Here is a 26623-nt window from a genome sequence, read left to right on the forward strand (position 1 = left end):
GGAAGAAAAGGCGATCAAGGGTATCCATATAGGGTCAGAAGAGATCAAACTTTCACTCTTCGCAGATGATATGATTGTATATCTGGAAAACACTAGGTACTCTACTACAAAACTCTTAGAAGTGATCAAGGAATACAGCAGTGTCTCAGGTTACAAAATCAACATTCATAAATTGGTAGCCTTTATATATACCAACAATAGTCAAGTTGAAAAAACAGTTAAGAACTCTATCCCATTCACAGTAGTGCCAAAGAAGATGAAATATTTGGGAATTTATCTAACAAAGGACATGAAAGATCCCTATAAAGAGAACTATGAAACTCTAAGAAAAGAAATAGCTGAAAATATTAACAAATGGAAAAACATACCATGCTCATGGCTGGGAAGAATCAACATTGTTAAAATGTCCATACTACCCAAAGCAATATATAATTTCAATGCAATTCCTATTAAAGCTCCACTGTTATACTTTAAAGATCTTGAAAAAACAATACTTCGTTTTATATGGAATCAGAAAAAAACCTCGAATAGCCAAGACATTACTCAGAAATAAAAACAAAGCAGGAGGAATTACGCTACCAGACCTCAGACTATACTACAAATCAATAGTGATCAAAACAGCATGGTATTGGCACAAAAACAGAGAAGTAGATGTCTGGAACAGAATAGAGAACCAAGAGATGAACCCAGCTATTTACCATTATTTAATCTTTGACAAGCCAATTAAAAACATTCAGTGGGGAAAAGATTCCCTATTTAACAAATGGTGCTGGGTGAACTGGCTGGCAACCTGTAGAAGACTGAAACTGGACCCACACCTTTCACCATTAACTAAGATAGACTCTCACTGAATCAAAGATTTAAACTTAAGACATGAAACTATAAAGATACTAGAGGAGAGTACAGGGAAAACCCTTGAAGAAATTGGTCTTGGCGAGTTTTTTATGAGGAGGACCCCCCTGGGCAATTGAAGCAGCTTCAAAAATACACTACTGGGACTTGATCAAACTAAAAAGCTTCTGCACAGCCAAGAACACAGTAAGTAAAGCAAGCAAACAGCCCTCAGAATGGGAGAAGATATTTGCAGGTTATGTCTCTGACAAAGGTTTAATAACCAGAATCCACAGAGAACTCAAACGCATTAGCAAGAATAGAACAAGGGATCCCATCACAGGCTGGGCAAGGGATTTGAAGAGAAACTTCTCTGAAGAAGACAGGCGCACGGCCTTTAGACATATGAAAAAATGCTCATCGTCTTTAATCATCAGAGAAATGCAAATCAAAACTACTTTGAGATACCATCAAACTCCAGTGAGACTAGACTATATCACAAAATCCCAAGACCAGAGATGTTGGCGTGGATGTGGAGAAAAGGGAACACTTTTGCACTGCTGGTGGGAATGCAAATTAATACATTCCTTTTGGAAAGAGATATGGAGAACACTTAGAGATCTAAAAATAGGTCTGCTATTCAATCCTGTAATGCCTCTACTGGGCATATACCCAGAAGACCAAAAATCACATCATAACAAAGATATTTGTACCAGAATGTTTATTGCATCCCAATTCATAATTGCTAAGTCATGGAAGAAGCCCAAATGCCCATCGATCCATGAATGGATTAATAAATTGTGGTATATGTACACCGTGGAATATTATGCAGCCTTAAAAAAGATGGAGACTTTACCTCTTTCATGTTTACATGGATGGAGCTGGAACATATTCTTCTTAGTAAAGTATCTCAAGAATGGAAGAAAAAGTACCCAATGTACTCAGCCCTGCTATGAACCTAATTTAGGGTTTTCACATGAAAGCTATAACCCAGTTACAACCTAAGAATAGGGGGAAGGGGGAAAGGGAGGGGAGGGAGGGGGAGGTGGGTATAGGGAAGGGGTTTGGTGGGATTACACCAGCGGTGCATCTTACAAGTGTGTATGTGAAACTTGGTAAACGGTCCGTGAAGCTAGTGAATGATGCCCCATGAATATATCAATGTACACAGCTATGATTTAATAAAAAAATAAAATAAATAAAGTGGTTGAGATAAGAGAGGCAGATACAGGAGAGAAAAGACAGGGAAAAGTGAGGAAACAAAAAGGAAAGGAAAAAAGGATTCTGATAATCTAACATATGTAAAAGCATAGAAGTTTGTGTGTGTGTGTGTATGTTTTGATGTGTATGGGCAATGTATATTTGTTACATTTATTGAGTGTGGTCTTCTAAAACTTTATAAGTATTGACTTATTTAGCCTTCACCACAAGACGATGATGTTCAAAGTATTATCTTCATTTAACCAATAAGAAAACCAAGAGTCACTTTCACAAAGCCTGGGCTTGCATTTGAACCCAGGCTGTGTGACCGACCCTGTAACCCCGGCCTTTAACAACTAATTTATTCTGTAGGTGATTAAATGTGTTACCTCTGTTGGCTGGTGATGGATATAAAGACAATGGTGGGACAATTAGTTTTGTTTCTCAGTACCAATGAAAGATAATTCATAATCAGCCAGATAGTCTATTCTATAGCATATAAAAATTAACAAATCATTGAGTTTTTTTGTTTTGTTTTGTTGTTCTCGTTTAGGGCTCTTTGATATTTAAGCAACATTTGTTCACTGGGAATTTCAGGCATGAAAAGCTTTATGAAGGAGGTGGCATTTAGTATATGGGCAAGATTTTGAAAAGTCGGAGGAGTAACAAGAGAAAAAGCTTAGGACCAAAAATTGTAAGACATCTCTAAGGATATTCCCTCAAGAACCTGGACTGGAGGAAGTGTTTTTGGGTGAAAGCAATGCTAGAAACTTGGGAGACTGGATGGGGTAATACTGCCTTGAATGCTAGGATTAGAAACTTAATATTCACTGTGCAAATGGATTGGGTTCCTGTAACACTAGGCTTCTTATTGCCAACATGGATGCAACATCGACATCATGGTCCTAGGGTTGGCTCCAGCCTGGAAGTCCTTAATCAGATATTGGCCCCATGCAGAGATTGTTTTCAGTCTGTGGAGCTCTGTGGGCTATCTCATGGTTCCAGTGGATCCATGGGGTGTCAGTGCAGGGCGGTGCCTGCACAAGTTCTTGCACTTCCCAGGTCCCTGTACCTGCCTGAGGAATCTCATGCTGCCTGTACACTGCCAGAAGCAAAATGAAAACCCCATCCACAAAGGAGCCAGGTTTCCATTCTCCTGCCCACTTCTTGGCTACAGCTTTACCTCTAAATCCAGCTGGATTTTCCTGGCAATGGTTAGAAAAATCCTCAGAGTTAGGTATGCAGATTTGGCCCTTTTCCTCTTTTGTGTCCTAATGACAAGAACATCAAAGGCAGCAGGGTGCAGTGGAAGGAGACAAAGAAAACCAAATACAACGGTGCCTAATGTAAGATTTAGGATAGAGAGATCTCAGACAAAAGCTGCATCTAAATCCACAGAGCTTTGTCCAAATTTTCTCACCTGAAAAACTGAGTGCTTTGTAAACAAAAACAATATTTCAATTTACAGTTGTTCTACATCAGTCCTATTGTTGATGAAAATAGATGTCAGAACAAATTTAGGGATTTAGTGCTTATTAAAAGATACTCACTGATTGATGGCCATTAGCTGTAATAGTCTTTGAAGCCAAATCTGTTTATAACATAGCCAGGGCATTCACTAACTAGGGCATTCAACTTTTGTTTATGATTGTTGTGGCGTCATTAACCGTAACAGACTCTCATCTCTTCCCATTCTGCAAATGCTTCAATGTAACTCAGTTCAAACTCTAAAATAATGTTCAAGTGACATACTTATAGCCAGGGGATAGATTTAAAAGGTGATTCATTAAAGAGTTGTTGAACTGGCACATTCAGTTATGCACAGCTGGATAATACAGCAGGGTTCTCTTCGTCAAGAGGAGCTCACAGGAAGATATCTTTGTAGCAGGGGGCTGACTGGAACCCAAAGAGCCCATGTGTGTCCAAGAATAAATTTCTTTTTCTATAACCACACAGGAAAAAAAAAAAAAAAGAATACAACAACAACAACCAAATTAGCCTTAGAGAAAGTTCCTAAAATACAGGAACGGCTATTTTTATAAGAGATTTACACAGCTGTCCTACAGTAGCAATAGCTCCATTAAAATGGAAAGCTCACTTTATTTAGGACAACCTCCTTCGGTTTCAAAATCTGTAGGCTCTGGAAATTCATAGCCATACTGTTTATACTTAGGTATTATCGACCTGAGCTGTTGCTCTTTTCATTTCTGGTAGTTTTTTTTTTTTTTTTTTAACTCATGTGACTCTAACCCCACTGATAAAGCCACTTATAGGTCACAGCCTCCTGGAAGGAAAGAAGAAAGAAGTAAATCGCTGACTTTTGAGCTTCAAGTGCCAAAGTCCTTTTGTAAATATTAAAATTATAGAAACAGTCGTTTGTGAAATCTAGGGTTTTTTGATTTTCTTTTCCATTTTAGAACAGATAAAGATTATCTGGGCTGAAAAAGAAGAGAAAAGTCAGGGAAAAGAGAGATTAGATGTTTCTGACTCTGTGGGAAGGGACCCTGTCCCTTCTCTCAACCTGAGGCCAAGTCAGACAAGGATTGCACACGCCCAGACAGGTCTGGGGATTAAAGGGGAACCTATGACCCAGAACTTGCTTCAGCAGATCTCATTAAGGGAGTTCATTTCTTAAAACTATCCTATCCCATGCTCAGCAAGGTAGTATTTGAATGGCAATGGCTGGGACAGTATTAGAAAAATCTCCTGTGGACCCAGAGTGGGCCAAGGGAACAGCCACACGTTTCTCTCATCTCATGGAAAGGGAAATTGTAGAGCAGAATTGAAAGATCTGATGCACAGAGTAAAGAAAACACAGTCACAACTCATGAGGACCTAATGACCAGAGATGTGACAGCACATGCAACCAAGGCACATGCCAAAATATTTTCATCAAGGCTTTGGGCCTCCGAAATCCTCAGACACTGGAAGAAAACCTGGGATGTGGGACATCCTACATTGCCTTGGAACAGACTTTAAAGCAATGAAGGGAATCCCAAACTAACTGTATTAATCAGGGTGCTCCTAAGACAAAGAACTAATAGGATAGAAGATAGAGGATAGATAGATAGATAGATAGATAGATAGATAGATAGATAGATAGATAGATAGATAGATAGATAACGGGAATTGGCTCATATGACTATATGGACCAAGAAGTCCCACGGTATGACATGTTATCTGCAAGCTGAGAACTATGGAAGCTGATAGTGTAATTCAGTCAGAGTCAAAAGGCCAGAGAAGCAGCGAAACCAGTTATGTACCTCTCAATCTGAAGCTAAAGACCTGAGAAACTGAGGGATCCTGGTGTACACCCCTGAGTGAAAAGGTCTGACCCTCTAGAGTTCTGATATTTAAGGGCAGAAGAAGATGGTTGTCTCAGCTCCAGAAGAAAGAACAAATTCATCTTTCTCCTGTCTTTTTATTTTCTATCCAGACTCTCAACAGACAAGATGGTGCCTGGCACCTTTGGGAGAGGGTGGATCTTTCTTATTTCGTCCACTGATTCAAGTGCCACCTCTTCTGAAAACACCCTCACAGACTTACACAGAAGTAATGCTTTACAAACTCTCTGGGTATCCCTTAATCCAGTCAGGTTGAAACCTAAAACTGACATCACATTGATTAAGATTAAATTTCTACCAGGCAAAAATGGAGAACTTAAAATGTCACTCACGTTCATTTATAGAAAAATTAAATTATATTTCTTAAACATTTGAGTTTGCAAACTGAGAATCATAAGCAGTTCATATGACTACCTCAAGCATAATATCTTCACTGTCTAAACATATTATAGATAAAAATTACTGTGAAGTAAAAAAATATGTTCTTAGTATCCAAATCCAGTTGTTATCCATCAATGAAAATGTACTGTAATTTTTTTTAATTTAGAGCATTTAAAATTGTTGAAATTAATAAAGTCTTCCTATCTCTACTGAAATACATCTGATTATACTAGAAGATTACAGTTAGGCAGACCAGGAGACTTATAAAATGAAATAAAAATGTGATATCCTTTTAATATATGACATATTAATTGAAGATTACTTAATCTCAGTGGTGTAAGAAACTGATGAAAGAAAGATAAGAGGACATAAACAAATGGAAATATATCTCATGCTCATGGATCAGAATTAATATCATTCAAATAATTATACTTCCTAAAGCAATTTAAAGATTCAGCACAATCTCTATCAAAATACTAATGTAATTTTTCACAGAATTAGAGGAAACAATACTGTAATTCATATAGAAACAAAAAAGACCCCACATAACCAAATCAGTCCTGAACAAAAAGAACAAAGTCATCGCACTAACTTCAAAACACATTAAAGGTCATAGAACCCACATATAAGGACTAACGGGAGTGAATAAAGAATATAGAAGTAAATCCACATATTCACAGCAAGCTGATGTTTGGTAATGGCACAGAGAACACACATGAGGGAAAAATGGATGTCCACATGCAGAACAATGAAACTGGATCACTGTCTCTTCCAAATATACAAAAATCAATGCAAGATGGATTAAAGACTTAAACGTAAGACCCCAAACTATAAAACTACTAGAAAAAAAAAAAAAACAGATAAAACACTTCAAGACATCAGTTATGGTGAAGCTTACATGGCTAAGAACTCAAAAGCACAATTATAGCAAAAATAGACAATCAAAACTATATTAAACTGAAAAGCTCTGCACAGCAAAGGAAACAACAAAGGGAAGAGACACCTATTGAGTAGGAAAAAATATTTGCAAAGTGTTCTTCCAACAAAGGACTGATATCCAGAATATGCAAGGAATTCAGCATCAACAACAACAGAATCCCATTAAAAAGTGGGTGAAGGGGTGGTGCCTGTGGCTCAAAGGAGTAGGGCTCTGGCCCCATATGCTGGAGGTGGCGGGTTCAAACCCAGCCCCAGCCAAAAACTAAACAAAAGTAAAAAAAAAAAAAAAAGTGGGTGAAGGACATGAATAGACATCTCTCAAAAGGAAACATACAAATTGCTAACACGTCTATGAAAAAATGTTCAATATCACTAATCATGAGGGAAATGAGATACCGTCTTACCCCAGGTAAGTGGCTGTTTGGGCAGGAATGACAGAAAAGGGGGAGTGCAAATTAGTACAATCTCTATGGGAAATAGAATGGAGATTGCTCAAAAAATTAGAAATATAACTACCATTGGATTCAGCAATCCCACTACTGGGTACTTGTCCAAGGGAAAAGGAACTTGCATGTCAAAAAGATACCAACGCTTGCTTACTGTAGTACTATTCACAATAGCAAAGATCTGGAATCAACCTGTGTGTCCATTGACAAATGAATGAATAATGAAGTTGTGGTTCCTATACACAATGGGATAGTATCCAGTCATAAAAAAGAATGAAATCATCTCATTTGCAGTAACCAGGGTGGAACTGGAGGACACTGTATGAAGTTAAATAGGCCAGACATGAAAAGACGGTTACTGTGTGTTAACACCCGTATGTGGGAGTTTATCTCATGGAAACAGAAGGACAGACATCAGAGGCTGGGAATGGTATGTGGGTGGGATAAAGAGGGGCTGTTTAATGGATATGAATGCAGATACACATAGAAGAAATAAACCCTAATATTTGATGGCAGAATAAGGTGATCATACTTCACAGTTTGCAACAATGTATTGTATATTTCAAAGTGGCTAGAAAAGAGTTCTCAAAGTGTTCCCAAAACATAAAAATGATAAATATGCAGGTGACGAAAACCCTAAACACCCTGATTTAATCATTACACATCCTTGCATATAACAAATACTCACATGTACCCCATAATTGTGTACACATTTTGTATTAATAAAAAATACTTGGATCATTTAAAATGATTGAAATGATTAAGTCTTCCCCTCACTATGGAAGTGTATTTTATTATACTAGAAGATTAGAGTCAGGCACATCTATACAATGAAATTAAAAGGTGATATCCTGTGCATAACATTTTAATTGGAGATTCTTTAATCTCAATGATGTATCTGATAGCATACGGTGAGAACATAGAATAAAGTACTATAAAGCTAACCTTAGAAGTCAGACATTCAAATGAGTACTGCCCTTCATAGTCACACTAGAAAACCATTGAAATCTAAGCATGTTGATACTGAAAATATTTTCTGAATCTCTTTTTAAAGTTGGCTTCTGAGAGAGTATGTGAACCCACAAGAAAATAAGTGTTATCATGAACTAACTTACAAGCCATTTAAGAAAAACAGTCAAGAAATGTTTATAGTCATATTTTATCTTTGATTTATTAATGTTTCCAAGGTTGATACATTTATTCAATAGTCATGGCCCCAAACATCCTTAACAGAGTTCACAACAACAACAACAACAAAAAATTCTTAAAGAATGCTCCCATTGAAAATATCCAAAACATCACACTTCCAAAGAGTCCATAACAAACTACCCAAGGTCTGTAAGAAATGACAGAAAATGCACATTAATTCAGCCAGGGAGAAAGGGCCAGTCAAAGCTATGAACTTAGACTAAGGGGTCTATGATGACGTAGGGTGAAATAAATTCACCTGGCTTTTTTCTCTAACTAAAATATGATAAAAATGTGTGGTTTCCTTTTTAAAAAATTAATAATAAAATATTATGTTAAAGAAAGAAAGAAAAGCATGAGAGTGGTCAAACAGCTGGAATGTTCTCCATGGAAAATAAGCAAGAGGCAACCCCATAACACATCTACGATAAACCTCTGTACAACGTTTCCTCGCCACTCCCAGGAAAGAAGGGGGTCTGAATGTGGCCGGTCCACAACCTCTAATTCTAACCATATACAAGGCGAATTAATTGAAAAGTGCTCCAGATGAGAACTGAAAATATGATTCTGATATTCATAAGCAGATAAGTTTTAAATACTTAACAAACATTAGCACCTTGGCACTGACCAAGCATCAGTACAGATGCAGCGATTAATAGGCACAGAAGATGACAGACTTAGAACATACAGTAATTATTTATTTGCCACATTCATATTGAAGAATAGTCTCAAATAATATTACCAATGATTGGATGTGATGCTCTCCCCAATACCTGCCCATCTTTAATGATTACACCATGTATACTTTATCAGAGCGTGTGCCCAGTACATACTGTATTACTTTCAGTTTTTATTGAGTTAGAATTCTACAAATAATGATATGTTTGAGTTTCAGCATGAGTATTTGTAGAATATATATAATAGACAGGTGCTTTCTGTCCAAAAAGAAGTGTGTCAAATTATGAACCTAGGGGTCATCCAGTTCTGGATGTGGCCCTTGGTTCATAGTTCAATTTTTTCTGCCACCCACGTATTTCCTAGCTCTTATTTATTTTGGGTGGGAAAGAGGTTGGTGGATTACTTATAATTATCCTATGGTTTTAAAGGAGAAAAACATAAATATGAACTCACCTGATGATTTATCTATTTTAAATAGTATCTATTTTAGGTTACATAAAATAAAGTGCTTTTGTTTTTTTTTGTTTGTAATTTTTTTGAGTGTGATACTTCTTGAAGCCATGTCCAGGATGAAGTCCGGGCTTCCTCTTGCGTGTCTCACAGTACAAAACATTTCTCTCCTTCCACCTTTCTCATTTGTTCTGCTGCAAACCCTGTAATCCTTTGTTGTTGTTGTTGTTTTCCTTTTGCATTATAAACTGCATCTTCTCATTAAGCCTTCTCTTCAGTGTCAGATCAGAAGATGATTGTCTTCCTCTTTTTTTAATTTCTGTTCTTTACATTGCTCACAAGCTGAGTGATGAGATTTCTCCTGTAAGAAAGGTGTGTCTGCGCTTTTTCTCCACTATTCTTACTTAATGAATAAAGGATGTAGTTGGCCACAGCTGCAACTTGCATCAGCCAGAAGAATAATTTTTTCCACCATCTCTAGGACCTCCTTGTAATTCTGTAACATCTACAGTACTGATCAGCTCTGCCCACTCTTCCTCTAAACTGTGTGTTCTAAAATAACTGTCAGTTTTCAAATTGAACAGACTGTTTTCTCCTATAATCAGTATCAACTATATTTAAGAACCAAAGAATATACTCTGTATTGTCATTAACGTCTTGTCACGGAATGAGAGGCACATCATTTTCATAGCACAATGATAGGCACATAATTCATATTCCTGGAGTTTCTTCTTTTTCAGATCACTTGAAAAATCCTTCCTAGAAGCCATAACTGTTCCCGTTTATATGTATTTTTATTTTATGCAATTCCCGAGCTCTGGACATCTTCCGACATTGGAGCAGAACAGAAAAGTCATTATGTTGGCCAAAGTCCGACATAGGATTGGGAAGGGTTTTAAGAGCTTAGCTGGCTCTAGACTTGTTGAGCCCCTTTACATTTTACCTTGTGCCCCTGGCACTTAACCACAACTGGATTGTGCAAAACCCCTCCCAGTTTCAGTAGATACTATCAAACTGGCCTATCTATGCTTTTCTATACTTAATTATTTCAAGTTTCAGCCAATTGCAGAACCATCCAATGACCCCATTGATCTTTCTGCTTTTTCCAACACATTGTATTTTTTAAAATCTCTATATATTCAATACCCAAAAGAGATATTAAATAAACAAATCTCATAAATGAAACTATATGACAATCATGTGTGCTGTAAAGTACAATATACTATAAAAGCAAGTATTTTCAATATTTTTGTTCCTTCCCTCTGTCCTTCTACTCAAAATGTTAGAGCTCTGTCACAAATAACCAAACCTACATCTTCTTTTACCTGGGACCTTAGGCACATATATTACCTAGGAAGGAGCAGGTGTCTGCTTGAGAAAGCATTCAAGAGCAAGGGAAGACTAGCCTTACTAGACATTTCTAAAAAAAAAAAAAAAGCAGTGAAGGACAACAATCGAATGTCTTATAACTGTGTCTTGTAAGTCCTAAATGCTCAACTTACCACTTACATACATTATTTCAAGGGCCTGAACATCTCCCCCAATATACACACAGATGTTTTCTTAACCACAAGTGGATAGCACTGTGTTTATTACTGTATGGGTCAATGTTTCACCAAGACATTTGTTTCAGGATGCTAGACTTTTGTTTCTGTATGTTCAGAGACTCTCTTTGCCATTGCCCTTTTCTGTCCTGTCAGTATATTACAACCAAATATAAAAATAGCAGTACCAGCATAGTTTTAATTTTTCACTTTCCTTTTACTTCACCACCTCAATTTCCTTACCATTTCACATTCTTCAACACCTCACCCCGCCTTCGGCTGCCAACACTCCATTGAAATTGTTCTCTTAACTACCAAATCCAAAGGACTGTTTTCAGTACTTTTTCAGTCTTTATCTTTACCTTGTGATGGCATTAGATACAGTTGACCATTCTCCTAAATATCCCTCTTTTGGCTCCAAATATTATTTTCTCCTAGATTACCACCTACAACTCTGCTCGTTCTCAGCTTTCTGGTTGTTGTGGGTTTGTTTGTTTTTTTCTTTCTCTGTCTGCCCCTCGCAAGTTGATGCCACCCAATAATTAATCCCTGGCCCTATTCTCAACATACCTCCCTTATTTGTCTCAGTTACATCTACAGATTTAGTTGATAGTTCTGAATTCTTACCTCCAATTTGAGAGTCATGGTTCCAACAACCTAATGGACTTCTTCAACTTCAAATGCTTTCGACATCTCAAATTCAATAGATTCAGCATCTTGCTTTCTTCTTCTTAGTATATTGATTAAATTCAGTTAATAACTACATCTTGAGCCCTACTATGTATCAAGAATTTTTTCTGGGTCCAATAGGGAATTAAATAGGAAAAAAATGTACACCTACGGTGCATTCAATCTAGGTATAAAGGTGACATTCCAATGGAGAGCTTCATGGTATTTTCAAGATGCTCCATATGAATACATATTGAATTGTGCTATCTTTTTTCCTATGGCTACATAGAAAACATTCCATAATTTCTTTTACTAGGTCCATGATAATGAACATTTGAAAAGTTTTCAATGTTTTGCGTTTTAAAAACATGCAGTAGATATTCATAGACATATGGCATCATCTTTCTATACATCTGCAGAATTAACTAGAAGTAGAATTGTTGGGTCCAGAACTGTGTATATCTGTAATAGTCACAGACATTCAAGATTATTTTTCCTAAAGGTTGCACCAATTTTAACCACACTTGTAATTTACAAGAACATCTATTTCCCCACACCTTTGATAACACATAAATCAAAATGTTTTCCCATCTGATTTCCCAAATATTTACATAGAAATTAGCTATCAGTCTAATTACCTCTTTTGTAGTTAATCCACCTTCTTCCTTCTGGCTGCTTTTCAGACCTTCTATTTGCCTTTGATATTTTATAGTTTTACTAAAATATCTATAGGCATGTCTTCCTTTTAATTAGCTTGCTTGAAATTTTATGTATCTGTGGTTGCCTAACATTCATTATCTCTGGGAAATTTCCAGGCATTATTTATTTCAATACTGCCTTTCCTTTATGCTCTCAAAATAAACCTCCAATTGAACACTTGATTTTGGTTCTTTTGTTTTTTTTTTTCATTATGGATCAGTTTTCCACATAGTATTTCACAGATTCCCCCTTTTTCCCCTTGCAACTCATGGCTGTGTTTATTGTGTTTTATTTGTGTTTTTTGTAAAACACAAAGTATTGTAAAAATTGCATATATTTGTGATGTACAACATGCACATCTGCATGAGGAAAGGGGATTCAAGTTAATTAACATATGCATTGCCTCACCCTCATGTGTGTTATGTTTTTGTGGTGAGAATGCTTAAAATCTACTATCTTAGCAATTTCCAAAAATATAGTACATTGCCATTAATTATAGAGACTATGATGTACAATACATCTCTTGATCTTATTTCTCCTGTCTAACTGAAATTTTGTATCCTTTGAACAATATCTCTGCAATCCTCTCCACCCCAAGCTCCTGGTTAATAATCATTCTATTTCCTGCTTTGATGAATTTGCCTTAAAGATGTCACATAAGAGTGAAACACTGCAGTAGGAGCCTTCAGTCCCCAGCTTATTGAACTTAATATAATGTCCTCCAGGTTTATCCATGTTGTCACAAATGATAGGATTTCTTTCTTTTTAAGACTAATGGTATTAATATATACCGCATTTTTTTATTCATTCATCTATTGACCGACAATATGGTTGCTTCCACATCTTCCCTATTATGAATAATACTGAAATGAACATGGGAATGTAGATAATGCCCTCAATAATATTAATTTCAAATACTTTGGCTATATACCCCAGTAGCTAGATTGCTAAATTATATGATAGCTGTATTTTTTTTTTTAATGTTTGAGAAACATCCATACTGTCTACAAAATGGCTATACTAAATGTTCATTCCCACCAAACGTATGCAAGCGTTCCCTTTCCTTCAGGTCTTCACAAACCCTTAGATTGTATTTTTCTTTTTGATAATAGCCATTATGACAAGTGTGGTTTTAATTCATATTCTCATGATGATTTGTGATGTTGAGCATTTTTTCATATACCTTTGGCCATTTGTAGGTCTTCCTTTTTGGAAATGGCTATTCCAGTCCTCTGCCTGTTTTTTGGGTTATTCATTTTCTTGCTATTGAGTTGCTTGTGTTCCTCATGTATTTGGGCTATTAACCCCTTATTTGTTGTGTGGTTTGCAAATTATGTTCTCCCATCTCCTAAATTGTCTCTTCATTCTGTTGTTTCCTTTGCTATGTGGAAGCTCTCTAGTTTCTTGTAATCTCATTTGTATATTTTTGCTTTTTGCTTTCTTCATGTGTACTTTTGGATTCAATCCTCACCCAGACCAACTTCATGGAGTTTTCCTCCTAGGTTTTCTTCTGAGAGTTTTATAGTTTTGGGTCTTAGGCTTACATCTTTAATCTAGTTTGAGTTGATTTTTGTATATGGTGTGTGATGAGTCTAATTTCATCTTTCTTCATGTGAATATTCAGTTTTCCCAGTATCATTTATTAAAGGGACTGGTGTTTCCCTCATTGCGTGTTCATGCAGTCTTCATTAAAAATCAGTTGCCCATCAGTTGGTAGATTTATTTCTGAGCTCACCATTCTGTTCCAAGTGTCTCTTTTTAAGGCCAGTACCCTGCTGTTTTTATTGCTTATTACTACAGCATTATAGTAGATTTTGAAATCAAGGACTGCGATGCCTTCATTTGTGTTCTTTTTGCTTCACATGACTTGAGTGTTCTTACTGCATCCTCCATATTTCTTACCTCTTCTGTATTTTTCGCTGCTTTCCCCCCTTATGTTCTATGCGTTGAGTAATTTCTTTATACTTACTTTATAATTTGTTAATTATCTTTTAAGTGTTTGACCCACCAATTGAGTTTTGGGTTTTAATGATCATTTATTTTCATTGCTGGTTGTACCATTTGTTGTTGTTTCTGCTGATTCTCAGTCACGTGTCTTGTTGCCTGGAGTATTTGGTAAATTTTGACTGCACACTCATATTTGGTTTCACTTCATTATGGTAGCCTAAACTGGGAATGCTTTTCCATGAAAAGTTTTTCATGGAAAGGGAGAGCAGGCTCATGATTCTGGCCCTAGTGTTGGTATTTGCCTGTAAGGCAAGTCTCAGTTTTATCTTTGTTCAGTATTATGGTCTCAACTCATAGTTCTTTTTTGTTGTTGTTTATTTATTTTTGGCTTTTCTTTCCTTCTTGAATCTCACCTATTTTCTTCTAATCACTCAATATGTTAAATATATTTTTTGAAACATATGCAGCCCTAACCCAGCAAAGGTAATTCTATTTCCAAGTGCTATAAATTGAGAGAGAATCAAAGGTGGTGAAAAATAATTTGGTACTTCATTATAAAGTTAAGCATACATTTACCACACAATTTACATTCCCACTTCTAGGGCATTTAACTAAGCTAGGAAAATGAAAACTTTCATTTTCAATAAAACCTATGTTTATAGCACATTATGTTTAAAGTGGCTTTTTCAGAATCATCAAAAATTGGAAATAGCCTAAATATTTTTCATTGCTGAAAATATCAACAAATTCCAGTATCATAAAATATTTCTCTGCAATAAAAAGAAACAAACTACTGATACAGACAACAATAACGATGAATTGTAAATGCATTTTGCTAAGCAAAAGAAATGAACTCAAAAGATGGCAAACTGTGTGATTTCATTTCTATGACATTCCAGAAAAGGTAAAACCATAGAGACAGAAAACAATTAAGTCATCCCAGGAGTTTGGGATGGGGGAGGAAATCTTGACCATAAATGATCAGCACAGAGGAATATTTTGGAGGGTGATGGAGCTGTTCTTTACATTGATTGTTGTGGTGGCTACAAGACTATATCAAAACTCTCAGAACTATGCACATAAAAATTAGTGAATGTCACTCTGCAGATTTTAAGATAACATATAAATAAATACAAAACAGTACAAATAAAAACAAAACAAAAATCTGTATCCTATGAGCAGACAATCTTACCCTGGAGGAGTGAGAATCCTGCACCTTTCTCAATAATAAAACAAACCTTAAAAACATGAAGGAAAAGAAGTGAGAACTCTTCCAGGTTTGCACTGCTCAGAACTCTGCATAGAAAGTCAAAGTATGAAAAGTTACTGGTTGCTTTTCACAGATTACTATTCAATTCCCCTTGACCTCTTCCTCCAGGTTTCAAAAGAACAAAAAAAGCCTAATGGAAACAAAACACTTTGGCACCTTGCTATTTAATGACCTGTAATCACACCTCTGTTAGCTCTGTGGCACTTAGTCTAACCTTAGAGTCTGTTTCTTTTGCAAAGGAAGACAGGATAAGGGTAATACAGCCTGAGCTATGTCCTTGCAGAGCAAGGTCTTCATGAATTCAAAATGCATCTAAGCCCTCTGTGCCACGATTTCCACTTTCACCTTTCATTTGCATGAAATGCCATCAATCAAAAGCATCGTACAGAATGTGTAATGTTAAGTTTTTAAATCAAAAGCGAATTAGAAACTGAACTAAAAGGATATTGCAGAAACTAAGCTACTGGTGATGACAAATTCAACCTGTTCCCCTTCTGAATCACCTGGTGGCTACTTGTGTGGAATTGTTGTGTTCTATGTCCTTGTAGTTGCTGTTTTTCTCTTGCACATGACTAAAACTGTCAGTCATACCAAGGCAGACATCTGATTACTAAACTACTAAAACTATGCCCTCAACCTCAAAATCTATGCTTATTACAAGCTTACCAGCCTTGGTAAGCTATCAATGGAGCAGAGTTTTAGCTGATATTGTCACTGTTACTTTGAGACACACACACACAAAATAGAGTTGTCTGAGTCCATTCTTCTCAGCAGCCCAGGAAGATAGTTAAGAGCACATTTGTGCTATTGACTCTTTAGTAAAACAAAACATCTTAAGGAATAAATATGAACACCTTCCCTCTCTTGGAGTATCTGAGATACACTCATAGAGAAGACAGCAAATTCCACACACTCAGGTTTTTCTGCACACCTGCCTGAGGTTGAACCCAGTTAACTATATCTTTTTTTTGTGCCAGAGTTTTTGGGCCTCTGTGGATGACACAACACAAAGAAAGTGTTAATTAGTGATTATGATCCCTGTGAAAGCATGAGAAAAGCAGATGAATCATATATTTCTTGATAAAAATCAGAGATGTTCATAAAATCATTAAACAAATTATACTAGATGCAAAGTCTCATTACTTCATATCCAACCTTCTCATTAAACAATTCTGCTTAATTTCTGGGTTTATTATTCATATTGTGCAATGAATGAAATGAATATATCTTTCCTCACTACTTCCCTCTCCACTTCAAAGAGACACATATGTGGAAATATTTCAAAAAGAAAATGGCAGTATGTAAATGCCAGATAAGATTTTTTTAATGGCTACTACTCACACTGTCCCAAATACAGTGATTTTCCAGATAACAAATCTAATAGCTACATGGTTTTTCATATCTGTGATGTATACACATTGCTTAAGCCAGTTTAAGCAGCAGTCTAAAAATGGTGGCAGTGGTACTTTGCACACATGCTTGCAAGAAATGGCCATAAATCACCAAAATACACTACCCACATAAAATTTTCATTTTTGCAGGCGCCATAGAAAGACACCATAGGCAACCATAAAGATGGACACATTTAGCTCTTAAACTTTCAAAAAAATCCTTTCTACTAAGAATGACTTTGTTCACTACAATGGGTTTTCTACATAATTAGACTTGGATTGTATAAATAATAATAAAAGGAGAAATAAATAAATAATAACCAATCCAGTATCTCCACTGTCTTAATCATCAGGGACTATAGAATGCTCAGTCAAATTGATTTAGATCACCTAACACATCTAAAACAAACAAACAAACAAAAAAACACCCTTCATTTCGTTCAATTCATGCATTCTGATCACCCTATTTGTTTACTACACTTGTACCTTTGCTTTACAATTTTCTTATATTAGGAGCCCATTGAGTGGAAAATACATATTTCTATTGAGTTGCATCTTTGGAAAGCATTTAGCAAGTTGAGGGATTTAGGTTACATTAAACAGCTAGAGATCAGATGTGGTGGCTCACACCTGTAATCCCAGTACATTGGAAGGCTGAGGTAGAAGGATCAATTGAGGATAGGAGTTTTAAGGCCAGCCTGGACAACAAAGTAAAACCCCATCTCTACAAAAAAATTAAAAATTATGGGTGGCGCCTGTGGCTCAAGGAGTAGGGCGCCAGTCCCATATGCCAGAGGTGGTGGGTTCAAACCTAGCCCCGGCCAAAATAAAAAAAAAAAAAAATACAAATTATTCTGGTGTTCCCCTTCCCCCCACCCCACATTGGATACACTGCATGGGTACATTACACACTTTCTGGGTGAGGGGCACAAACGTAACTTTGACTTAAAATATGCAAAAGAAAACTAACCAAAATGTGTGTATCCTGTAATAGTCTGAAATTTTAAAAAATAGTAATAATTGCAACAGCAACAAAAATAAGCAAATGGGACTTAATTAAACTGAAAAGCTTTTGCACAGCTAAGGAGACAACAATGAAAGCAAATATACAACCTTCAGAATGGGAAAAGATATTTGCAATGTTAGGAATCTGACGAAGGTTTGATTACTAGAATCTACAAAGAACTCAAACTGATCAACGAAAAAAAGGCAAACAATCCCATCTTTCACTGGATAAGAGGCATGAACAGAACCTTCTCTGATGAAGACAGACAAATGGCTAACAAACATGTGAAAAAAATGCTCATTGTCCCTAATCATCAGAGAAATGCAAATTAAAACCACCCTGACATATCACCCAACCCCAGTGAGAATTGCCCATCACAAAGTCCAAAAGCTGCAGGTGCTGGCATGGATGTGGAGAGAAGGGAACACTTTTATGCTATTGCTGGGACTGCAATCTCATACAGCCTCTTTGGACAGAAGTATTGAGAGTCCTCAAAGAACTCAAATTAAATCTGCCATTTGATCCTGTAATCCCATTATTAGGCATCTACCCAGAAGAAAAAAAATCATTCTATCATAAAGACATTTGCACTAGATTATTAATCACAGCTCAGTTTACAATGCCAAGATATGGAAACTAAGCTAAATTCCCACTAACCCAGGAAAGGATTAACAAACTGTGGTGTATGTATGTACACAATGGAATACTATTGAGCCATAAAAAGATGGAGACTTTACAAATTTTGTATTAACCTGAGTTGGAACACATTCTTCTTAGTAGAATATCACAAGAATGGAAAAGCAGGTATCTAACATACTCAATACTAATATGAAACCAGTAGACAATTTAAACCACATAGGAGAAAAACTTGTTTCAATTCAAGTTGACAGGGGAGAGTGAGGGAGAGAGAATGAGGGAGAGAGGAGAGAGAATGAGAAAGGGGTATTGGTGCACTCCCATCTAGTGGGCACAATGTAAGGGTATAGGGCACACTTCTTGGGTGCGAGACACAACTACAAGAGGGACTCTACCTAACAAATGTAAACATTTTAACCTAGTTGTTTATACTCTCACATTAACCTGAAATTAAAATAATAATAATAATAATTATCCTGGTGTGGTGACACTCTCCTATAGTCCCAGCTACTGAAGTAGCTGAGGTAGAAGGATTGCCTGAACCCAGGAGTTTGATGCTGCAGTTAGCTATGATCACACCACTGCATTTCAGCCTGGCCTACAGAGTGAGAGCCTATCTCTTATAAATAAATAAATAACAGGCTAGAATCACCAAGATCTCAAAGTTAGAAAGGTCACACACTTACTATATACCAGGCAGTTGCCACATATTACCTCATTCAATCTTCACAATCTCCTATATGGGGAACCATAGGCTTAGTAGTCAGGTGACTTGTCACAGTCACACTGTTTATAAGCAGGGGAGGTGGAATTCCAGCACTCATTTGTCTGACTCAAAATCCTTGCTTTTTCCTCCTTCTGAGCCCCTGCTGCTACCACATAGCAGCAGTAGCAGGGAGCTCATTCCTCCTGGGACGACAAATCTTTGGATGGCTCTGACTTTAGAACTTTTGATGTCAAACAGCTAATTATTAAACTAATGTTAAAAAGTTATAGCATGCTATTAAGATTGAAATTATCATCATTCGTTGCCAATAACTACATCCTGATCCTGCCTGGGGGAGGGTGTGTCTAAACCTACAGGTTTCTTTTTGAAGATAATCTTCAAAATTGTAATCATTCTACCATACGTTATTACTTGGCTTTCATAGTATAATCAGATGGGTTTCCTTCCCTTAAAAAAAAAAAAAAAAAAAGATCTAGGATTTCTGTAATGTTGCATCATTTCTTGATTGAGGTCCCAGAATTTTGCATAATAAATCCAGATGATTTTAGCCTGAAAAAGTGTTCATGTAGATGATATCAACCAACCTTCCAATTCTTAAAAGAACTTCCATGCTATTCCTGGAGAATGTCTTCTTTTAACAAGATTACATTCTGATAGTTTGCCTAGATAAATTTACCTATAAATATACTGAACTGAACTGCTACTTGAGTAATTTAAGCTTACATATTGTTGTATATATAATTTAAACTTATGCAAATGTGCTTATATCTAATGTTATATATGATTATCCAAAAATATTTTACCTCAAAGATCATTGTTGCTTAGTTGCAGCTTATGACAGATTCTACCAAAATAACATCTCACCACCGCATTTAATCAGACACAAAGAAATCATTGTCAGCATTCTTGTTTCCCACTTGTGGTAGCAGAAGTACATGTGTTCAGTTTAGCAAGTGTCCATAATAAAAGACCAAGAAAAAAATGAGAATATGAGAGCAGTGTTATCTGGCCCTGAATGAGATTAAGATGTCATCTAGAATGACTTTACCTTACCCCTCCAATTCTCTCCCACTCAATTTCTTTCCCCAAATCTTTTGCTTCTGCTTCTTACTCCAAAAACACTCAATTTGACACTAAGAATTTCTCACCTCTAGGTTTTTTTTCATGTGCCTTGCACTTAAAAATTGTCTTCCTCTCATGAGAACTTGGACACTGTGTTGGCTGACCCATCAACTCTTGGCAAAGGGATTCAAAATTGATAATTCTGAGCACCTGGGCATTATATACTGATCAGAAATCTGCTGATATATAATTATTTTGTACATTGAATTACTCCCCAAACTTCATGACACTTTTCAAACAAACAGTACATAGAAAATCTCTTTTGTACTTCAAAGGAAAAAACAACCAGATATAGCAATTAATTAGAAATTTGATATTTAAAGAAATTGCTTATTGATAAAAAAATATACAGTGTAACCCTGCTATTATACACTTCCTCTTAAACAGAATTCAAGCATATTCAGGAATAAACTCATAAAATAACAAACATCCTGATATGAAATAATTGCTGTACAATCCAGACATGTATCCCATTATTTGACACCAGCATTTATTCAGTATTCAAAAATATTTCTTAAGTATATGCTCTATCCCAGGCATTGGAGATAAACTTTACTATATTTAATATTTATACAGAGTCATGTTTTGATGCGCTTTATTCACATTTCTAAGATCATAACAATATTCCTCTGAGGTGAGAAGTCTTATGTAGATGTGTCTAAATAATTTCAAACAAACTACTTGCCAAATAAACTATGGAAACGTAAAAAGGACTCTGGTCTCAGTTCTCGAGATTTAGTTTAAACTCATACCATTCTGTCCTCATTTCCAAGACTCTATGTCATCTCTTCCTTACTATACAAGTAAGATTCACTCAACAATAGCTAATATTCTCTCTAAATAAATTACAGATAGCATGTGCAAGTCTATAATGAACAAAGTAAATTACAAATAAAATGTGTGTGAATCTATATGTGAACAAATTGATTATGAGATTGACTACAACACAAAACTAAAATAAACATAAATCATCAGAATCCATATGCAATAGAATTTATGGAAACTTGTGTTTATCAATTTTGCATTGGCAAAGGCAATACATCACACAATAAAAGCCTGACATAACACGCCTAGTGTATAAAACATGCCCGAATTAACATGCAACTTATTTCAGTGTTGCAAGGTCATGGAAAAAATTCCAGTAACTAGCCCTCTGCTGGAACCACCCAATGAGTTTAATTATAGACTTGTCTGTAATGAAGACTCCCTACATCAAATACTTGCTTGGAAATCTACTCAGCATACTCTAGAAATTTTGAAAACAAATAAAATACTTAATCATTGCAAAGATACTTACAGTAGAAGTTCCTTTTTACTCGTGGGTTCATCATTTGGTGATGTTTTCATCAGGAGTCATCATGCTTTTGATCTTTAATGCCGTTCTTCCTCCAAGGTTTCTTGTCCGTAACTTCCAAAACAGAGTCACTTGTACTAACAAGCCATCGTCCCATACTGTTTCCTTTTTTGTGTGAATGTTACCCTGTAAATCGATTTCCTGTCCAAAAACACTCAAAATGAACAAACGCTGCTCTCTGCAAGTGAAATGTGGTACTCAAATTCTCTGCTTTTGCAGTTTATTTCAGGAAGAAATTCCCTGATTAAAATGAGAAACTATATCCCAGTTGTTCTGGAGAACTTCAAAGACAGAAGTTTCTTCCCTATGAATGAGCATATCAAAGTTGCCAGCGTCATTTATTCTCACTAGTTTGTGGCTCAAGTGCTATTTACACATGAAGCATGCATGTCCTGTGTGCGGTTGAAAGACCCTCCCAATTGCCACAGTAACAATATCCCAAATCAGGCTTAGCATGCTTTGAAGTACATAATGTTTTCCATTCCTGAAAGGACAAAGAGATCTGCATTGTCAAAGTTTATTTTTAAGCTCATGTGCCTGCTAAATGCAGTGGCAGACCGCGTGGCTTTCCGTGCCTGTAGTACCATTGCTGGAACCTATTAATGCAAACAGACGACTCACTGGCTGCATTCTACATAGCTGTCATTTCTTTTTTCTTACCTTATCTAAATTGCATTTACTATAATTTCTGAAATCAGAAATGTTATCAGTTTTCTGAGCATGCTCGTTTTATCAGTATAGGAGCAATGTAAAGAAGTCAAATAAGAGGGTAGTTGCAAATAGCTTTTTCTGAGATAAGAAAGTTAGTAATTAGAGGTAGATTCTGTTTCTGGGAGAAATTTGAAAGGCATGTGGAGACAGTAAAAATGACAACAAACTTTAAATAAAGGAGTGAAAGATAAAAAAAATTGAAGAGAGAAAAGGAGAGATAGCAAAAGTGAAAGTGTGCAAGACAGAGGAGAGGGAGAAAGAGAGAGAAAGAGAGAGGCCTTGACTATTAGCAATAATTTTTCACATATTTTCTAATTGTTGGGAAAGCAAATTGCTCTGGTTTATATAACCCCCTACCAGTCGGCTCAGCCCACCAGTATTAGCCCACATGTCATCTAATACCAGACTAAGACTTGTGGAAACACATTATTGCCCTATTAAAGTCATAACTAAACACAGCTGAGCAATAGGTGGTAGGTAACCCCAAGGTAATACAATCCGTACTATGGAATTTCAAGCTCAAATTTTAAACATCTGGTTTTTGGTATGGTAATAAATGTGATAATGTACCTTAAATACCACTGACTATTCAAGTAACATAATCTTTCCATCTGATTGAAACAATGAATGCTTTTCAAATCATATGAGATAGATACTTAACTTTTGTGTATATACAAAAAAAAAAAAAAAGATGATCCTGACATGGCAGACACACACAACAAAAGCACATAAACTGTCAGCTGGTTTGACCAGAAATAAGAATGGGCTTTTGCCAAAACTCTCTGTGCTCTTTTTTCTGGACACCCCTTTACTCTATTGCATTAATTTGTGGAAGACTTGGCTGAGCTTGAGAGGAATGGAAAAGGAAAGTGAAAAGTAATAATGCTAATTAGACCAGACAGAGATGTGAGCCCCTGACCTCTGTCTCAGCAGTGCCATCTCATACATCCCACAAATCCCAGCCACTGGCAGCCTGCGAAAGAAAGCAAATCACATTATCCTTATCCTGTTTTAACTTCATGGGGAAGAGTTTGTATATTTCAAATCTAAATATAGTAGAACTTCCATAGTTGACCAGCTCCCGAGATTGACCACCTCCTTAAATTGACCTAATCTTATAGACCAGACATGCACTCCATGTATGTATCAGTTTAGTAAACCTAGTTCCTTATGTGGACCACCTCCATATGTTGACATTTGTTATAGTCCCTAGAGTGGTCAACTTACAGAGGTTCTACTGTGATACCATAATATAGACATTATGTGGAGTATTGCGCAGTTCATCTTTATTTATTGAACATCTACTATGTTCCAGGCGCTGTGCTAAGAACACATTGTTTTTCTGTGTTCAATGGAATAATATAAATGTCTACAAAGTAGAGGGATAGCAAAGATGAGGGAGAAGTTAATCGTTCAGCAAGATTAAGGTTGATGTCTGAGCTGTGTTTGGGGAAGGAACTGGAATTTGTCAAGCAGACGACAGGTGGTAGAACATTCCAGGCAGTTGAGTTAGCATATGCAGTCATGAGTGAGTGAAATGGCAAAATTATTCTCAAAAACACAGATAATGTACATTACTGGTTTCTCAAATTCCAGTGGAATACTGGAAAGGGCAGAATACTATGGTCCATGTTTGTCCCCTTCCTCAATCCTGTGAGCTGTCTAAAGGGAGAAATGAAATTTTAATATCACCTTTACTACTGGCACATAATGAATTAACATTAACAAATTGCCCTGTGACTCTGATCCGCAGCCTGGAGTGCATGAGTACATCCTGCTCCAGTGGTGTTCTAATCTTTCTCCCAGCAAGCAGTCTTGTTCAAAGTATGTTTGAACATCAAGAATATTGAAAATTTATTCACTCCCTTATTTCCTCCTGAGGCTCAAAGCTTCATGAGTCAGGTGAATGGTATTTGAAAAACTTGGCACCAAATAAAAACCCCAAGTGCTTTTTCTTGGTTTGAGCCAAACCCAAACCTTTTCAAAGGCGTGAAAACATGCAGCCACATTGGTTTGGTTTTCTTCCCTGGGCTGCTCTCCTTCCTGGTGCTGGCCAGCACCACACAGAAGTCTTGTGACATGAGCCATTTCCACGGAATTTTAAATTCTGCCAAAAACAAGAGGGATTGGAAATTTCATGAGAATAGTTATTCTTAGGAGATTTCCATCCCAGACTCTGAAGTCGTGTGGCTCAGATAAGCATCTAAAATGCACTGCCAAACTTTCTGAGGTCCTCCAATGCACTTATTACCATTTGCCTTTCTACATAAATACCTCAAAGTAACAGTGAATGCAGTGTTCTGTCGGAAACAATTTCTGTATGCCAGGCCAAGATTCTTCTACCTATGTGGAAATGGGATTGGAATGCCACTTACAACACAAACATGTGTTTGAATGTCCCCGGAACATGTTCAATTTTCAGACAAGACATGTTTACATTCTCCAAAATCAAAATAACCTACCCCAAAGCAACCCTTCAATTATTTTCTGTCCTTTTGCTTCTGACTTCAAAATATAACAAGAATTGAGGGATGGAGCTTATATTGTTAAGCATGTAACCTATTCAAGGTCTCACAATGGTCTCATTTCTCATGAGAAAATTATATGCATAACAACCCAAATCCCACTAATTGTATGAGTTAGCTCTTGCTATATAACACACGTACTCCAGAACTGAGTGGCTTCAACAATTGGCATTTATTGTTGATCATAATTCTATGAGTCAACATGACAATTCTGGTCTCACCTGGGCTCATTCAGGCAGTCGGCTGCATGTTGGGAAGGTGACTACTAATCTTGGCTGAGTTTATTCACATGGGAGTCAGCTGACTGCAGGGCAGTGTAAGGTAGCCTTAGCCTCCGCTGGGACCTTGTGTCTCTCACTTGCACATTCCTTTCATATCCCTTCCATGGATGAGCTCAGGCATGTTCTGCCTCACTTGAGTATGATTTCAAGACAATCAGAGGCAAGATGGGAAGTGGAAATGTACAAGTACGTTTTAAAACCTCTTTTTGAGTCAACGTGTTAAGGTCAAAACAAGACATGGGCCAAAACAAGACAAGAGGTCAAGCTCAGAATCAGCATGGGAAGGCACTCTCCACCAACGGATGTGGGAGGCATCGAAAATTGGAGCCACTCATGCAATTGATCTACTACAGCACATTGATAAGAATTCAGTTATATTCCGTCATGTCCTGAGAATGATGTCACTCCCTTAGCCATGAGACAAGAGTTAGCTTTTAGTCCTGAGGCAGAAGAGAGAAGCTAAACCCCAGGTTGGAGTGAATGGGAGGTGTCCCAAGAAAGCACAGACAAAACACCAGAATATAGCACCTGTCCCAATGGCTGAGGTGCAAGTATGGCCAGAGACAGCAATGAGCAACACATCATAACAGCCAAGTAAAACCATCTGGTTTGGTGGAACCAAAGTTGACCAACATTAACAAGAACTTAAAAGATGACATCTCTCTGGAGAAATTGTTACGGGAGTGGTTGTTTTGGTAGGAGAGTGGTCACAAAATCAGTTGCCTCTAGGAAATAAGAATGACTGAAAGATTTTGTTCAATATGAGAGTGGTGAGAATGAGGGAATTGGGGGGCTCTGTGTCAAGGCCACTTATGTTACTCACCTCCAGCCAATGGTTTCCCCAAAGGATTGAATCTTAGTATGGCCAGATCTTAAAGCATTTAAAACAAGCCTGAAATTTCATGTATTACTTCCTGATTTTTAAAACACTTGGGAAAATATCTGCAGGTATGATTTACCTACCTTGCAGACGACTAGCGTGGAATTCTAAGTGCAGAGGCTTTATTTCCATGGGACAAACTCTGTTTTAAGCAGATTCTCCAAATTCACGTACTAGTACTAGTATCAACAAATTAAAAAAATTATTTATAATTAGAATATATAACCAATTATCACAGAAACGGTTGGCTCTTTCTAGAGTACCAAACATAATTTAAAAGCATGTAAAGTATTGTTATGTCTGTAAAGTATTCACATTTCCAGAATTTGCATTCTTTCATTATCCATATGGAACTTGTGTGAGTACTTCCAGAACTCCACCCCAAAGTTAATTGCTCCTTTATT

The 26623-nt window shown here is 36.7% G+C and overlaps 1 protein-coding gene across 1 annotated transcript in view; it reads right to left on the reverse strand.

The window, feature by feature from the left end:
- Positions 1 to 22155, reverse strand: part of KCNK2 (potassium two pore domain channel subfamily K member 2) — a 240850-nt gene extending 218695 nt beyond the window's left edge. Inside the window, exon 1 of the mRNA XM_053607780.1 lies at positions 21766 to 22155. Within this exon, the coding sequence (XP_053463755.1) occupies positions 21766 to 21799 (34 nt within the window). The 5' untranslated portion in view covers positions 21800 to 22155. The remainder of the gene's footprint in view (positions 1 to 21765) is intronic.
- Positions 22156 to 26623: the final 4468 nt, after the last annotated feature.

Source organism: Nycticebus coucang, chromosome 10, assembly GCF_027406575.1.
Source record: "Nycticebus coucang isolate mNycCou1 chromosome 10, mNycCou1.pri, whole genome shotgun sequence".
Lineage (NCBI taxonomy): Eukaryota > Metazoa > Chordata > Mammalia > Primates > Lorisidae > Nycticebus > Nycticebus coucang.